Source organism: Seriola dumerili, unplaced genomic scaffold, assembly GCF_002260705.1.
Source record: "Seriola dumerili isolate Sdu_G_001 unplaced genomic scaffold, Sdu_1.0 BDQW01000853.1, whole genome shotgun sequence".
Classification (NCBI taxonomy): domain Eukaryota; kingdom Metazoa; phylum Chordata; class Actinopteri; order Carangiformes; family Carangidae; genus Seriola; species Seriola dumerili.
The window spans coordinates 150,069-168,747 of NW_019175108.1; the positions used below are offsets into that span (position 1 = coordinate 150,069).

The 18,679-nt window shown below is 40.1% G+C and overlaps 1 protein-coding gene across 3 annotated transcripts in view; it reads left to right on the top strand.

Moving 5' to 3' along the window:
- The window catches only part of LOC111237374 (netrin-G2-like), a 71,846-nt gene that overhangs the window by 13,827 nt on the left and 39,340 nt on the right, over nt 1–18,679 (top strand). For all 3 annotated transcript variants that reach the window (XM_022766452.1, XM_022766453.1, XM_022766451.1), the window contains exon 2: nt 9,439–10,082. In XM_022766452.1, the coding sequence (XP_022622173.1) occupies nt 9,439–10,082 (644 nt within the window). The remainder of the gene's footprint in view (nt 1–9,438; nt 10,083–18,679) is intronic.

Here is an 18,679-nt window from a genome sequence, read left to right on the forward strand (position 1 = left end):
GTGTGTGTGTGTGTGTGTGTATCCTGGCATAGATATACTGGACCGGGGCAGAGTGGTGGCAGGAGGCAGAGTGGGATAAGGAGGACAGGGCACACAAAGGGCTTAAACATAACCTCGTGCGTAAGTCTCTCATGGGAGATAAAAAAATCTTCCAGCCTATATAACTATACGTATCACTCTACTGTAGCTAATCCTAAAGGGCTGAGGGAGGTCAGAGCAGACAGATGAATGGCGACATGCAGCTTTTTGACCAACAAAGGGAAAAGACATGATAAAAAACACAATTGTATTGATCCTTGCTTCTTGTCTAGTTTGTGGATTCGCTTGAACACAAACACACAAGTGCTTTATTCTCTCAGACACATAAACACTGTCACAAACACACTTCAGGAGCTAACCTATATGGAGCTTCCTCTCTATCTGGGACGGTGTGACAGTGCGATCATTTTCAATAGGATTTGTAGGTCGAGGGTCATCCCCAGAACAACAGCCTACTAATCCAGTCCTGTGTGTGTAAACGTGTGTCTGGACTGAGGTCAGGGGATGCACTAACGGAGGGCACGAAAACAACAGGGCCACTACTGTGCAAGCAGCTTTTGAATAAAAGTAGCTCTTGACTTTACCCCGCCCCTTCATCTAATTCTAATTATCTTTTCCGTTTGCACTTGTTTATGAGCGTTGTAGATTATCATCCTAAGTGTGTTTGCGCTGACAGTGATCTCTATCTGAGTCAGTGCAAGGGAGATAATTGGGTTATCAGATAGAGAACAACGCTGCTACCGTCGTCGTTCCACTGAGGAGAAAGATAGATTATCTGCAGTTTTTGGTATAAGGATACTGTCATTTCATTGCTGTGTCTTCCCATGCATTATAGTCCTGTGCAGTGTCTTCTGTGCTGTACAGCCTCTCTCAGCAAGGACTCTGCGTTTGCTTATGTTTGGAGTTTTCCCACTCTGCGGTTGTCACCATAAATCAGATGATTTATAATCTTAGCCTCGCAAAGATTCTAACTTTTGCTTTTGTTATTAGACCACTAGAGTGGGTTTGAGTGACTGCTCACTTTCCCTTGGTACAGTCCAATGACTTTATTCAAAAGGCAGCACTGTCGGCAGACGCTGCTTCTTGGCAACAGACGTGAAAAAACTGCAAAACGTCTGCAAAGAAGTGGTGACACATGATCTGAGCTTGCACAGTGCATCGATATGATGCAGTATTGCTTTCACGTTAGAGCTTAGGTCATAAAGAAGAAACTGCTGTTTAAAGCCATACTCCACCCACAAAATCTCTAGAAAGGTTGGTCAGTGTGAATTCATGTTAGTTATCATGAATTCCAATGGGAATGTATGAACATCCATAGGAATTCTCAGACCACTTCAATAAACCATCTCTCCCATTCTCCTATCTGTATGCAAGTATGTATCTAACAACTCAAAATATGGTTAAAACCACAACTTGCATCACAATTCCTACTGCATGTCTCTGTTGAGTCATTAGCAGGCATGTGTTGGTTTGCGCATGTGTAAGAGTCTACCTCCTGCTGACTGCATCACCATTTCTCACCAAGCAGGAACTACAAAACTCTAGCAAACTTCAACGTCTCTCAGAGGGAGTTAGTGTGTATACTCCAAGAGATAGATTTTGGGGCAGACTATGACTTAAAAGTCATTATCACTAATTCTCTGTGTGCTATAAGCAGTGTGACTATAAATTATATCAATTGTTGGGTACTTTAAAATGTTAAGTGGGCAGTCATTTTGGCGAGGTTAATTAATTCCATGCATCACTTTAATCAGAGTAAGCATGAATCTGCATAAAACATTTTATTCTATATTGCCATGATTTTCATCAACACCCATTAAGACTTAATTTTCCTTGAGTTCAATGTCAGATAGAAACACAGCACACACCCTTACCGTTTTGAAATGATTGTTCAAAAAATATGAGTTGGTCACGATGAATAATGTGTTAGCTTGAGGCAATATGTGTAATTCAGAAATGGGCACTTTTAGTCAAATATTGGCTTTTGATTTGAACATTTAATAGCATGTTACCCCACTTTTTTCTTTTGGCATTTATCGTCATTTTTTAATGCATCTTAATTGTCTTAATATGTAGCCTACTCAGAAATGTGACAATAAATTCACTGATGTACCTCATCTACAAGAAGCAAAAACTTATTTTCTACTCCAGCCTGTTTTCTCTTTTGCCTCAGTTTCGACAATTTCCTATTATTCAGTCCTTGCTTCTCAACCCCAGTTTATATTTATTAAAATATTAGATTGTTGCAATTTAAGATATTAAGAATTTCACACAAATAACTTTTAAAAATGTTTATGTCATATGATTTTGAAGAGTAACAGGTTTCATTCAGTCTAATAAAAGAATAAGGCAGATGCAGACTAAATCCTTATCTCTCATTGGCTATTCCTCCTCTGAGCATACATGTGATTAATCAGAGAGTTGATCTGAAAGGTCACTCCTACACAGGTTGAACTGCAAGGTTGAACAGCTTTATAGAGAAAAAGATTAAGTAATACGTCCAACAACAAACAGTCCAAATTGCAAAAAGCTGGACATGCAGGTTAAATGTTAACATTTTGTGCCTTGCAGAAGGACTCTACGGCAGGGCAATTATTTGAGTCTTCACTTTGCCAGTTTTGCCTCTTACTCCTGCTTCGTTCTTTGTTTCTGCATTATTTAAATATGTCTGAATATATTCCAAAAATTAATTATTCAAGTAAATCTGCTTTTTTTGGTTGTAGTTGTTGTCGACATAATTACCATTAACTTACGAAACAGCATTTCAAGATAAGCTGGTCACATTCTTAAACACTACAATTAGAAGCAGAAATAACACCAACAGCAAAAATAAATAAGAGGAACAAAACAAAGAAGAAAGGGGAGGAAGAAGAGAAGAAGGAAGAGGAGGTGGAGGTGGAAGAAAAAAGAAAGGAGAAAAAAAGCAGGATATTTATACTCTGCACTCCATCAAGAGCTTGTTAAGAAAGACTGCAGTAAAAATTCAGAAAGACTATTGGATTCTCACTAAATAAAAAAAGGATAACTCATGGCAGGGGCATCATGGCGGCTGTTGTCGTGGAGACAGGATCCCAGCGAGGATAATTGCTGGAGGGGCTTAGCAGTGCGGGCCACCTGCCGCAGCAGTTGGCCCGGGATCTGTGTGTGTGTATGTCTGTATGTGTGTGTGTAAGAGAGAGTGTGTTTGTGTTTGTGTGTGTGTGTGTGTGTGTGTGTGTGTGTGTGTATCCTGGCATAGATATACTGGACCGGGGCAGAGTGGTGGCAGGAGGCAGAGTGGGATAAGGAGGACAGGGCACACAAAGGGCTTAAACATAACCTCGTGCGTAAGTCTCTCATGGGAGATAAAAAAATCTTCCAGCCTATATAACTATACGTATCACCTCTACTGTAGCTAATCCTAAAGGGCTGAGAGAGGTCAGAGCAGACAGATGAATGGCGACATGCAGCTTTTTGACCCAACAAAGGGAAAAGACATGATAAAAAACACAATTGTATTGATCCTTGCTTCTTGTCTAGTTTGTGGATTCGCTTGAACATAAACACACAAGTGCTTTATTCTCTCAGACACATAAACACTGTCACAAACACACTTCAGGAGCTAACCTATATGGAGCTTCCTCTCTATCTGGGACGGTGTGACAGTGCGATCATTTTCAATAGGATTTGTAGGTCGAGGGTCATCCCCAGAACAACAGCCTACTAATCCAGTCCTGTGTGTGTAAACGTGTGTCTGGACTGAGGTCAGGGGATGCACTAACGGAGGGCACGAAAACAACAGGGCCACTACTGTGCAGAGCAGCTTTTGAATAAAAGTAGCTCTTGACTTTACCCCGCCCCCTTCATCTAATTCTAATTATCTTTTCCGTTTGCACTTGTTTATGAGCGTTGTAGATTATCATCCTAAGTGTGTTTGCGCTGACAGTGATCTCTATCTGAGTCAGTGCAAGGGAGATAATTGGGTTATCAGATAGAGAACAACGCTGCTACCTCGTTCCACTGAGGAGAAAGATAGATTATCTGCAGTTTTTGGTATAAGGATACTGTCATTTCATTGCTGTGTCTTCCCATGCATTATAGTCCTGTGCAGTGTCTTCTGTGCTGTACAGCCTCTCTCAGCAAGGACTCTGCGTTTGCTTATGTTTGGAGTTTTCCCACTCTGCGTTGTCACCATAAATCAGATGATTTATAATCTTAGCCTCGCAAAGATTCTAACTTTTGCTTTTGTTATTAGACCACTAGAGTGGGTTTGAGTGACTGCTCACTTTCCCTTGGTACAGTCCAATGACTTTATTCAAAAGGCAGCACTGTCGGCAGACGCTGCTTCTTGGCAACAGACGTGAAAAACTGCAAAACGTCTGCAAAGAAGTGGTGACACATGATCTGAGCTTGCACAGTGCATCGATATGATGCAGTATTGCTTTCACGTTAGAGCTTAGGTCATAAAGAAGAAACTGCTGTTTAAAGCCATACTCCACCCAAAATCTCTAGAAAGGTTGGTCAGTGTGAATTCATGTTAGTTATCATGAATTCCAATGGGAATGTATGGAAACATCCATAGGAACTCTTCAGACCACTTCATAAACCACTCCTCCATTCTCCATCTGTATGCACAGTATGTTACAAACAACATGCAAAATATGGCTAAATACACAACTTGCATCACAATCCTCATGCATGTCTCTGTTGAGCTCATTAGCAGGCATGTGTTGGTTTGCGCATGTTAAAGAGTCTACCTCCTGCTGACTGCATCCACCATTTCCCACCAAGCAGGAAACTACAAAACTCTAGCAAACTTCAACGTCTACAGAGGGAGAGTGTTTGATACTCAAGAGATAGATTTTGGGGCAGACTATGACTTAAAAGTCATTATCATCTAATTCTGCTGTGCTGAACTAAAGCAGTTGTGACATTAAATTATATCAATGTTGAGTACTTTAAAATGGTTAAGTGGGCAGTCATTTTGGCGAGGTTAATTAATTCCATGCATCACTTTAATCAGAGTAAGCATGAATCTGCATAAAACATTTCATTCTATATTGCCATGATTTTCATCAACACCCATTAAGACTTAATTTTCCTTGAGTTCAATGTCAGATAGAAACAAGCACACACCCTCTACCGTTTTGAAATGATTGTTCAAAAAATATGAGTTGGTCACGATGAATAATGTGTTAGCTGAGGCAATATGTGTAATTCAGAAATGGGCACTTTTAGTCAAATATTGGCTTTTGATTTGAACATTTAATAGCATGTTACCCCACTTTTTCTTTTTGCATTTATCGTCACTTTTAATGCATCTTAATTGTCTTAATATGTAGCCTACTCAGAAATGTGACAATAAATTCACTGATGTACCTCATCTACAAGAAGCAAAACTTATTTTCTACTCCAGCTGTTTTCTCTTTGCCTCAGTTTCAGACAATTTCCTATTATTCAGTCCTTGCTTCTCAACCCCAGTTTATATTTATTAAAATATTAGATTGTTGCAATTTAAGATATTAAGAATTTCACACAAATAACTTTTAAAAATGTTTATGTCATATGATTTTGAAGAGTAACAGGTCATTCAGTCTAATAAAGAATAAGGCAGATGCAGACTAAATCCTTATCTCTCATTGGCTATTCCTCCTCTGAGCATACATGTGATTAATCAGAGAGTTGATCTGAAAGGTCACTCCTACACAGGTTGAACTGCAAGGTTGAACAGCTTTATAGAGAAAAAGATTAAGCTAATACGTCCAACAACAAACAGTCCAAATTGCAAAAAGCTGGACATGCAGGTTAAATGTTAACATTTTGTGCCTTGCAGAAGGACTCTACGGCAGGGCAAATATTTGAGTCTTCACTTTGCCAGTTTTGCCTCTTACTCCTGCTTCGTTCTTTGTTCTGCATTATTTAAATGTCTGAATATATTCCAAAAATAATTATTCAAGTAAATCTGCTTTTTTTGGTTGTAGTTGTTGTCGACATAATTACCATTAACTTACGAAACAGCATTTCAAGATAAGCTGGTCACATTCTTAAACACTACAATTAGAAGCAGAAATAACACCAACAGCAAAAATAATAAGAGGAACAAAACAAAGAAGAAAGGGGAGGAAGAAGGAGAGAAGGAAGAGGAGGTGGAGGTGGAAGAAAAAAGAAAGGAGAAAAAAAGCAGGATATTTATACTCTGCACTCCATCAAGAGCTTGTTAAGAAGACTGCAGTAAAATTCAGAAAGACTATTGGATTCTCACTAAATAAAAAAAGGATAACATCAGCTATAAAATTTGATCAGTTACTACAAGTGTAAAAAACAGGAGAAGAGGTTGGAAACACAATCAAGTGAAAACTTCACAGACATCAGCAGCTAATTCTTAACCTAAATAAAATCTATGTACTGTATTGAGAGTAGATTTTTTTGAAATACTTGATTGATCAAGTAATAACTCTACTATGTAATTGAAAGGATGGAAATGACAGCTTTGGGACTTATATTTTTGAGTAATGCTACAAATGTGTACAGTAAAATATAATGAAAGAAGACAGTAGCTGTGTGAGATAAAGTTAATACTCAGAAAAATAATACATTATGACCCCTTTGATACAATGAATGACTGTGACTAGATATTGAAGAAAATAATAACCCCTTATCAGTCTAATTAGTACATCCTGGGGGCATGATGAGCTTTTTGCATGTGATACAATCTAAACAACATTAGAGCTGAATTTTGCAAATTAAGCACCAGGAGAGACGTCTGTGTGGATCTCTGGGATTTCTTTGTGTAAATATTTAACTTCCATGGTGATGTGGCTGTCAGACAACTGGCTTACAACAGTAAGCTACATCAATTTTGCTGAAATGTCTGCAAATATCTCAACATGAGGAGCCAGCAACTGTGGAATTAGGGATTCTGAGAAATGGAAAGTGAATCGAGGTAAAGGGCTATGAAAACGTCATGGGAGGTACCAACACTGTCTTCTAGAAATTACATCAATTTACAACAAATTTGCTACAGATAATATGTTTTGAAGGAAGTTTAATGCTGACTAGATTAACTGTTCCAGTGGCAGAGGAAGTATTCAGACCCTTTACTTAAATACTAATATCACATTGCATTTAAGATCTTATTTAAGTAAAAGTATGTAAGTATAATCAGGAAGTTGTACTCAAGATTATTAAAAGAAAAAAGATGAAAGAAAAATGGACTGTTAAACTATTATTTTTATGAACATGTATATATATATATGTAGATATTACATTAGATAACTCATCCATTAATATGTTGGCAGCGTTTTATGCTTGTACTTGGTTAAAGTGGAGCTCAGGTTTTATATTTTTAATAAGGATTAATCTGATGCATATTTCAATCAATTGACTGTTTGGTTTGTAAAACTAAAAAGGAAAAGCAAAAAATCCTAACATTTGAGAAGCTGGAACCATGAAATGTTAATTATTTTTGCCAATAGATTCCAAATTAATTTTCTATCATTCGACTGATTGATTAATCATTTCAGCTATACTTGAGCAGTTGAATTTCAAGCCTCACATTTTATAAGATCCTCCTGTATTGCAAGAAAAAATTAATTTGTAAATAAATAGTAACTACAGCTGTAAGATAAATGTAATTTCAGTAATAATTACATTTCCTTCTGAAATGAGAACAAGTTTAAAGTAATATGAAAACAAGATATTCAAGTGAAGTATAAGTACCTCAGGTTTGTAGAGTATTAAGTACAGTACTTGACTCCTACGCTCACAGGACTTTATTAAGGTTAGGGAAAGTTCACAGTGACTTCAGAAACAATGTGCTTATTTACATTTAACCAAAACTGCAATCTTTCCCTAACCTCAACCAAAGCGTTTTTGTTGACTTAACCTACCCACAACTGGGAGTCGGGATGTGAACCCCGGTCACTGGTGTCAAAATCCACTGACCCAAACACCTTGTGTCGCTCACTCAAAAAAACCTAGGCTCCAGCCATCAACTACGTTTGTCACCACATCATAATTGGGAAAATAATTTAGTAATACATTAACATAATTTCTAGGAGACAAGGTTAGAGGGACAGGACCTGACATTTTCTCTAACATGGAAATGTGGGACTCTGAATGAACAGAGGATAGATTCGTCTTTTTGGAAGGAAAATGCAGATGAGCGGCACGAGATCTCCTAACAGAGAGTAAGAAGCATTTCTAAGTGCAGGTGGAAAGATGGCCACAGCTCTTTGTGAGCAGTGTGAATAATCCCGTTGATTTCTGAGTTGTGTAGAGAGGCGGTGGCTTGAAAGTCTTGTCATCACTAAAAGAGGAGGATCAATTCTCTGGAGTTAAAAGTGCAGCGACACTCTTGCTGTCTATGCAAAGACAGTGATGATGCATGATCCTCTTGACCTTCACACTTCCTGTTGTGTTGTTTGGCAAGTTCCCTTTTAAACTCACTGTCCCTCAGTGCCCTTGGCAAGGATATCAAGGTATTCCTCATTTAGATACACACCATCGTTTATGGTAGCAATATGGATGTTTGTGTGGAGAGTCTGACGGCAGAAAAAGTGCACATATTTTGAATCAGTAATGATAACAACGATTACGTAAAGGGGAGCATCCTTAACCTGGGAGGAGATTGGAAATTTTAATTCCATATTTCAAGATACTTTTCAGTTGCCTTTCCTATGACAACAGCTACAAACTTTGCAACATGATACTTTCCTTTCTCGTCAATTGAGACATTTTTGCTGAAATTATATTTTGACAAGGTCTGTGTGAGGCTGGATTACCAAATGGGCAAAGCAGGCCAGCTGCCCCAGGGACCCCAAATGCCCCGTGTTTTCTGTGTGCCAATCACTTTGAGGTAATTTGATGCACCTTGAAAGCACATTATAAATGGAGTAACATGAGCATTAAGGTGGTTTGGGCTTTTTTTTTTTTAACCCCGTCTCAAAAAGTATCTTTTTACACCTTTATTATATCAATTTATATTATGTTTACTTAACATTGTGTTTAATAAAATTACCACTACCTAACTAACAACAAGCAAACCCAGGGCAAGTTAATATTCTGGCATTGGAGTACTTATTGTTTCTAGAGCTCTGGGCTACAGTATAATGAAACTGCCTTAGGTAGTCTGCTGTGTGCTCTGTGTCTGATGGGTACTTAAAAGCAACAGAACACAAATAAAATGCACAAAGAGTAGGGGGCAACCTGGGAGATGAGACCCAAAGCTTAACTTTGCTCCATGGCCCCGTAGAAGGTAAATTGTCCCTGACTTATTTAGATATATGCTGATTATGGGTTTCTTATTTTAAAGGATATACATTCAGATATAAAGAGATTATGATCTATAGGCTTTTATCATTAGTTTTATTCTCCAACCCGAACTGATGTCTTACGGCTCTGTCTTAATCTCTCTTTCAGGAGAACCCATACCTGTGCAGTGACGAGTGTGATGCCTCTAACCCAGACTTGGCCCACCCTCCTCAGCTGATGCAGGACCGTGAACGCAACGGCCTTATCACGTACTGGCAGACAGTCACATGGAGACGTCACCCAGAGCCCCTGCTGGCCAACATCAGTATGTCTTGGAACAAGAGTCTGGAGCTCACAGACGACATCCTGATCACCTTTGAGTATGGCCGTCCTACTATCATGGTACTGGATAAGTCCATGGACCACGGGCGCTCCTGGCAGCCCTACCAGTTCTATGCTGACGACTGCCTGGACGCCTTCAACATGCCACCCAAACAAGTGCGTGACCTTTCGCCCGCCAACATCACACGGGTCATCTGCACTGAGCAGTACTCGCGCTGGGTCGGTTCCAAGAGTGACAAGAATGTGAAGTTTGAGGTGCGGGCGCGCTTTGCTGTGTTTGCCGGACCGCGGCTACAGAACATGGACAGTCTGTACACTCGCATGGAAAGTATGAAGGGATTGAGGGACTTCTTCACCTTCACCAACCTTAGGTTGAGGCTTCTCAGGCCGGCCCTCGGAGGCACCTATGTCCAGAGAGATAACCTGCTCAAGTACTTCTATGCCATCTCAAACATCGAGGTACCTGCCAGGTGAGGGTCCATGTTGACTTGACTAGGGACACACTTTAGTACTTAATGTCTTCACACATGTTCACGCCTTTTAATATAAAACCAGAATTCACCTCTAAGAAAACAGAACTGCAGAATAATATAAATTTTCAAAATAATTACCATTAAAAACATTGGATCTATACTGAGCAGCATATAAGAGGAGTGTTGGACCAATGTGAAACCATGAGACTATGAAACTATGAAATTAGGAAATGGGAGCTATATTATTCAGTTATATGACAATTAAATTTTGATAAAATCATCCTTTGTTTACTCTTGCATCTTCTACACTCTCCCAGGACCAAACATCACTCTTGAGTCTCAGTACATGTGAATAAATCTTCATGGAAATGAGGAAAAAAGATTTTCCCAGGGACTATTTGAGAACCAGAAATAGCAATAATTTGATCGGCTAGATAAGGGTAAGTACTAACAAGAATTATTGACATGAATCATACAGAAGTTGGGGATTGATTGAATTCAAATGATTAAAACCACTGATTAATATATATGTAATGTTCCACAATAATAATTAGTCTGTTATCATGGCTCCAGTTAAAACAAATCAGTTTATCAGATTATAATTTTAATTATATGACCTCCATATGGTTGAATATCAATTATGTCTTTCCTTACATTTAAACATGACAGACAAATGAAAACCACCTGGTGATGAACATACCCTCTGGTCCAACATTCATGCACACACACACACACACACATACATACACAGCCACTGTGATCTGAGGGCATTTAAAATGACCCTCTTCCTCTCTCAGCATGGATCCCGGTCTGTCTGTCACTGGCCTGTGAGGACAATGATTAATGACAGAAACATACGGCCTCGGTGGTCTAACGTAAACCACCATCCACATTCTGCTAGAGGAGCCGGGAACCCTTACATGGCAACTTTGTGACAGTGAAGGATGCTCAGGCCGTCACGCGCCTGCTTAGCATCAACAAGCCATCTCTCCTACCTTTCAGAATTATTATTCCAATCAATACGGCAGGCTGACATTTGAATGGTATTTAACATCCTTGTTGGGATGGCCTGGAATAGGAGGAAGGAGGCGTAAATTTGAGTGTGTGTGTGTGTCTCTATGTGTGTGAGATAGGGGTGGTGGGTGAGAAGGGGAAAGTGAAAATGAGCAACTGTTTGAGCGGAGCGTCGGCCGATGTGGGCGTCTTGTATATGTGTGTGTGTCTGTGTGTGTGGAGTCAGGGTATGGGGGGTGTTTGATGGAGTTCCTGAGTGGATGCTGACACAGCACACACACGCACACACACACACAAACAACCCTCTGGCACAGGGGAAAGGGCCTGCAGGTATTGATCACAGCCACATTTCAGGCTCAGCACAGAATCAGAGAGAGAGGGAGAGCTCAGCCCAATACCTTGGGGGTGAAACAGTCCATTGCCAAACCAGAACCTCCATCAAACCCTGAAAATTTAATAATCATCCATCCCCTGTTTTTGAAATATTTGTGCTTATTTCTTTATTTAGTAGTTCACAAGTGCACCAAATCTAAGAATTTATGATCTGACATGAAATCCCTGCTGTGCCGCTTTGCTTCAAACACCCCTGACACCATAAGCCCTTAAAAAAATGACCCTCATATTTATACTTCCAGAAATCATTCTTAATTTCTCTCTTCATCCTGAGAGCAGGGCTGGTGGCTGATGACTGGTGGCAGCTGGTGATAGTGTCAGTATGTGCTGGATCTGGTAACAGAGGACCCAAATTTAGCTCTGTGGAGATGACTGAGGCCAGTCCGTCTTCCGCCCCGGCCACCCTCACCTCCCGTAACATAATCACTAATCAATAAGTTATTCTGGGCAGCCAGAAAGAGTATTAGGTGATAGTGATGGGGGGTCCTCAACAGTACAGTACAATCAGGAGTGTGATGCTTACGGCTGGGAAATTGATTTTGGGGAGCGAGACGATTAGTCAGTGTTCCCTGGACAAAAGGCTAAGCTATTTCATCTCATCTCATCTGGCCTTAGTAACATATTGGGATTTCCAATGCTTAAAATTTGAATAATGAATATTCCAGTCTGCTGGTGCTCCGGCAGGGACGGCACACTGAAATGGGTTTTATATGATCAAGACCGAGTGGCAGTGTACCACAGGTCGCCACGGTAATGAGATATGCTGGTGTTATCGATGGAGAGAGGGTTGTAGCCACTTCCTGCCCGTATTGTATGTCCCCAAGCCTCTGGCTGCGGCTCTCCGGCTGAACCCAGTTAAAAGTAATTATTATTAGTTAACTGTTCTTAATAACATGAGCTGAGCACTGGACAGAGACTGCAAAACAAGCCCTTTTCCCATCAACCAGTGTAAGATGTTATCTCTATGGGACGTGTCTCTTTTAACTGACGCTGCATTGTCAGAATGACTGGCCGGGCTCTAAAGAGCTGGCGCAGGTATGCGGGAAGCCAGGTACTCAGAGCTAAATAGTGCTGCTTTATCAATAAATACGCAACCTGATAGGCCATTAAGTGCAAACACAGGGAAGCTAGGTTTGACAGGAGGCAGGTTGTAAATTTAGATTTGTGGACGTGATGAAAACACTCAGCATACTGGATCTTTGTTGTGAGAGGGCATTTAGGGTAGAGGGCAGCCAGAGGTGGGCAGAGAAGAGAGAAGGTCAAGCGGGGGGAGTGGAGGCAAAGTCAAATTGGACAAAGTCAATAAATATTATCATATGATTCAGCATCACTCAGTTTGCTTTGCAAAGTTCTCCCAAGGTTAACTGTAATGAGCTACAGTACTGACTACAATATACACTCGAAGTCGAGGTGTTTTGGGTTTTGAAAGCCTCGGGCTTTCTGCTCATTTTACAGGCTATATTCAACCCTTAGATGTGGCCATTTCCATATCACTGATGGGCCATGTGAAAGCCATCTCCAACCATCAAAGATAGAGTAGCAAAGCCTCAACTCTATCATCATTTACATCAGTGAAATCATATTCACCAGGAAGCTTCACTCATAAGCGGAGCTCTCAAATTCTCCCTCATTCATTGGACCCCTATCTCTCCATCCCTGTTCCCTCTGTCCCATCTGTCAGGCACCCTGCTGGACGGTGGCGTGGACTATAGTGGGCCATGGCTAGCCTGTAGTCTCCATTATGGATTAGACTTGGGGTCATGGATTGGGCCTTTTTAATGAAATAAGCAGCAGGTCGTACGGTGGGTCTTTATAATGGAATAAAGGAAAGGCTGTAAGCTCGGGAAGAGCCAACTAAGTGGATTAGGGCCAAGATAGAGGGAAGGAGATGGAGCAGGATGAGGAGATAGACGAAGTCTGCATCGTTTTTCTCTCCTCGCTGGTAATCGCTGCAGCATCAGGTCCTCTTCTCCCAGACTTCTCAATTTGATTTGATTGGCTGATGGGGGAAGAATGGCATTTAAGAGAAGCCAAGTATGCAGCCTGAGTGTCTCTTATTCCCCTATGTCAGTAAGCCGAGCAAGGGGTGAAGAAAAAGGTTGAACACATGTACAACATTTCAGTACTGTCATTTAAAAAATGAACCCATTACTGGCATTTGAGGAAATCAGTATTTTCAAACTGCAATGTAAGTGCTGACTTTTTTGAAAATCAGTTTTTCCTAATTGGATTCTGCAAACTACAGAATGGTGAAGGTACAACTGTCGAAATATTGTTTTCCTATTAAACCAAAAATTTTAAAATTATATAGAATGATCCAGGCAGCAGCAAAGTTATAGGGTTTGTATAGAACAATTTCCATGCTGATGTTGGAGAGAATTTATTTGATGATAGTGCTGCTATTTTACTAATTTACAATCTAGTTTTTAAATTAAATAAATACTAACAAAAGTCTACAGACATGCTAGCAGTTCTGTGAGGCTAGACTTACGCACAGTGGTGCTTTGTGTTAAATGCTATCCTCAGCTTGCTAACATGCTCACAAAGACAATGCTTACATTGGGGGTTTAGGGGGAACTATTGACATAAATGAAATATATTCATTATTATGTTTTCATTTTCTAATCACCTGAAACTAATAGTTGTTGTGTTTTCGTTAGCATAGAATGAGCCCTTCATATCCACATCGTATCTACGCCAACCATGTTGCACCGCCATGTTTCTAATTCCTACACACTGCTCCTAAATTTAAGGAATCAGCAAAGTGATTTCAATTCATCCTGAGGGTAACGTGAAAATATATAACAAATTTCATAATAATCCACCCAACAGTTGATGACTTGACTCAAAATCGCAAATGTCAACCTCCTGGTGGAAGGATAAAGTCAAAAATTATGGTTCATCCTCTGGGACATTGTCATCCCCACATCCTTATATGAATACCCACCACTACTACTACTACCACTGCTGCTATCAGTAGAAAACAATATAGTGATTTAGTTTTGTAAGCTTTAACTCCTAATTACATTTTATAGGCCCAGTCTTGTCTAAAGACCCTATCCCTTACCAACAACTAATTATTTTGCAGTGGTGAAAATTAGTTAAGAGCAGACCTGGCAGAAAATAAGCCATGTGAATGCTAATGATATTCAGAGGGTTTTTACATGGTCGTGTTGTTTCATGCCCGCTTGACTCATTTATCCGCTGTGTGTCTGTGTTTCTCTCAGTGCCATCCTGGCCCCCCTGCTGACAGAGCTAATGTGCTGAGAGTTTTAAGCTCTCCGTCTCCTCACAGACTGGAACAGACTGGAACTGAAAACATTCCTGGTGTTTATTAGCATGTTGCAGAGAGTAGAGATAGGAGGGTTGATGCAGTTTTTATGACTTCTTTCATGTTTCTGTAGGTGGTCTGTTTTGTGGTTATATCATGACAGCCGGAGCAGCAGAAGCTCTTTGTAATTCTCCATCAAATGGCAATATTTCTGCTACACAAAATATGCAACTGTAGTGAATATGAATATTATTTCTCACGAACTTTTCAAAAGATCACTTGATATTTTTTTTAAAGAACAAACACATGCTAAAATCCAAGAAAATATTTCAGTGGGATAGTTTTACAGTTTTATAGTTGTGCGTGTAAAGTGTTATTTTATTAGAGAATTTTATTTCATGTGATCCTTTACCTATATACATCTATCATCAGCATTTCTCTCTCATGAAACTGGTTATGTGTACTTTGTGGCGCTTGTGTGTGCACACTATTTAGAAATCAGAGAATAATGTAAGCCTGAAAACTTGGAAATCTGATTTTGAGAATGTGACACTGAAGTGACCAAAAAAATAACATTGGTTCTGGATGACAAGATGACAATTTGCCAGTGAAAGCCTCAAGCCCCATTACCGATCCTGATACTGATCACAATACGCAATATTTACACTTTGCATTCATGTGTTTTTCCCCATACAGATAGGATGTTCAGACACTGACGTTAATGCAAGGTGTAAATGAGTTAAAACTTTAGGGTCAACTTTAAACCAAACCGAGCAGGCAACTATGACATTTTCGCAAATATTTAGAAAAAAATAAAATTGAAACTTAAGTAAAGTAAGTAAATGCAAAACAAATTGTTAGAGGGGAACTCCCCTGATAGTACACATTGATAACTTTCCAGAGTTGTAAAATCTTGTCTGTGAGTATCACAAACTGTTTGTTGTTGTGCAGTGTTGTGGCGTTTGTTAAGCCTTTAAACACATTAATCTATTACTCCACCTGGACTTCCTGGATCGTATTTCATTGTCTCACCGGGACCGTAAACAACACACCCCCACCAATGCAGTTTTCACTCTTAAATCCCCGCTTACAGGTGCATTGTGGGTAATGTAGGTGCCAGTTTTTGACAAGGAAGAGGAATGCTTGTAATAAAAAAGATGATATCACTGGTTCTGCTGCATTGATTTTGACCCTTAAAATTTTTATTTTTTTTTTTAAATTGTCCATTGTGACTCTGACAATGAAACGAAGTGCGACAGAGTAGTATTTTAACAGAACAGGAAAGGTGAAAAAAACATACTGCAACAGCTGATACATAAAACTAAACTCATTTATGCAAAAAAAACTAAATTAGTACCGAAAATTAAACTGTAACCGAAACATACTCATTAAAACTTGGAAATCGCAAACCTTCAATAACCCTGATCTGTACTTGCAGTCACACTGCCTCCTGGGGGATGGACTAATTAGACCCTGAATGGCTTACATTGGCTAAATCCGACTGTGACAAAGGTTTGTAGTTGTAGTAGGCAGGGCAGATAGTGAAAAGTCTCTGTGGCCTCGAGGCGTGTCCATCTTACAAGGAAGAACAGATGCTTCTCCTCTGCTCCCATTTTGGAGCCTCCAGTCTTTTTGTGTCTTGATTATCCACGTAGGGTGACTTTGACTTTGGGAGCTGTCACCACTATTTTTGAATTACAACAAAGTTTTCTTTCGTGTCCTTTTGCAGAGTGAAGGTGAGAGGATGGGAGGTATAAGCCTGGATCAGGGGGAGAGGGAGAGAAAGAAAAGAGGGAGGCAGATGATGGATTAACTCCTAGTTTCATGGGACTAGCTGGGGTGTGTGATTTTGTGATGAATGATGTGAGGTGTGATGCTCTGTAAATATTATTCTCCAGTTCACATGGCCACCGCAGAGCAGAGTAACACAGTCTCCCCACGTATTCTCCATATTTTCTACCCACGGTTGAAAACTTCCTCGTCTATTCTGTTTCATGAGGAAAACTGCTTTGCACTTGAACACTGCCTCCTTTTTCCCCTCATGAATGAAATATACAATCCATGATTGATGTGTGATGAGGAAAACATGGAAGCAGTTGCTCATGTGTTGTCATCAAAGACAGGAAACCTTCATGCGTGGTCCCTCCCACCCCGTTCAGACTCCTCCTCTCTGAGTTATCTCCCTCTGAGGCAGCTGAGGCTCGGAAACAGATCACTTTTTAAATCATTCATGAGCACTCCCCAGAAAAGAAGGGCATGCAGAAAGCTGAGGGACCGCAATGAGGAATGTGTCATTGTTCCTCTCATATGCGATGATTTATGACACAACGGTTGTAACTGATTTGATAATCACAGTTTATTTCCCCTCAGAAGGGAAGAAAGTTAAAGTCAGCGATTTCGCCTGTTTTCCTTTCATTCCCCATCTTTTGTTTCACAGATGAACGTATTTTTTTTCCATCCCCACCCTCTTCAATAGATTTTTCTTTTCTTCCTGCACCTTCCCACCCCGCCTCTTACTCATCCCATAAATATCCTTTTAAATTCACAAATACAATAAAGAATTCTCCCTACTAGCGCCTGCACTGTGCCTTACCCAGCATCTGGTGAGAGGGGAATCTCTTGATACCGCAAGCGTGCTTTAAAGCTGAAAAGCATGCTGGGAATTGTAAGTGGGAGAACATGAGGTAGAGGGAGGGTGTCCTTGGAAAGATGGTTTGTTCTCAGTCAGCCACATCAATTAGCATAGCATTATTACAGGCATGGTGTGTTCAAAAACACACCGCGCCTTTACTGCGGGACTGGCGCTGTCATTACTAGCATGTAGATGGGGACAGATAAACAACTCATCAACTGGTGTCTGAACACGAGAGACAGAAAATAAGCCCATGTGTTTGACAATTAGAAACACACTATCTCATACTGCGATCAGACAGTTTTTGATGTTGGAGACTTTTACCGCAGCATTGTCCCAAAACGGGCCGTGGAGGGATGAGAGTCTGCAAGTTTTCAGTCCAACAGAACAGGAGCTGTCCTGATGTCATGGTGATCACTGATTATACTGGTGAGACTTTTGAATCAAATCTTGAGTTGTACTACTGAGCAAGTAAGGAGCAAATCAGGAAGTGATAATTAATGAATAATTAACATGTAGTTCGTGAACAACAATGAATCACAAAAATGAAGGACAATATTTGATCATTATAAGTGACTTGAGACTTGATAACAGACTGCGATGTATGGTAATTGACGAAACAATCTAAACTCAAGATCCATTCATTCGCTTGTTCCGGTGCTTTCAGCTATTTTTCCAGCAAAAAATTATTAGAATTTGCTGCTTACCATCAGTCTTACACGATACTAAACTTAGTCTCTTGCAATGACAGACAAAACAAGCAACTTAAAGGCATCACTTTGGGGGCTTTAAGCAGCCAGTATATGTCAGTTTATACTTGGGGGGGGGTTATATAACTCTTTGAAACCAACAATCTGATATTCACAAAGACCTCGTGCCGTGATTGGCCAGCTGCGTGGAGGAGAGAAAGGAGCCTGGGCTTGAATTTCCCTCTCTAGCTCTCTTTTTTCAGTCTTGACACAACTACTGTGTATTTCAGTCACTTTTCATGTGAACTGTAACGATATGAAGTCTCACCTTTCTCTGACAGTCGGCTTTTCACTCCATCTTCCAACAACTATAAACAAATTTATAGCTGATTAGTTTAAATTTGATTTCTGATGTGGTTGGACAAAGTCACCAGTGCAAAGTTTGCATAAAGTTTTCCCCACAATCATCATGCATTTTAACTGAAGTGAATTGCCAAAGTTTGGCGTGATTGGCCAGCAGTAGTGTTTGGATGAGTCCTGTACTTGGCCCTCAATGATACATGTTTGAAGACCTTTGCTTTATTGTCCAGCAATT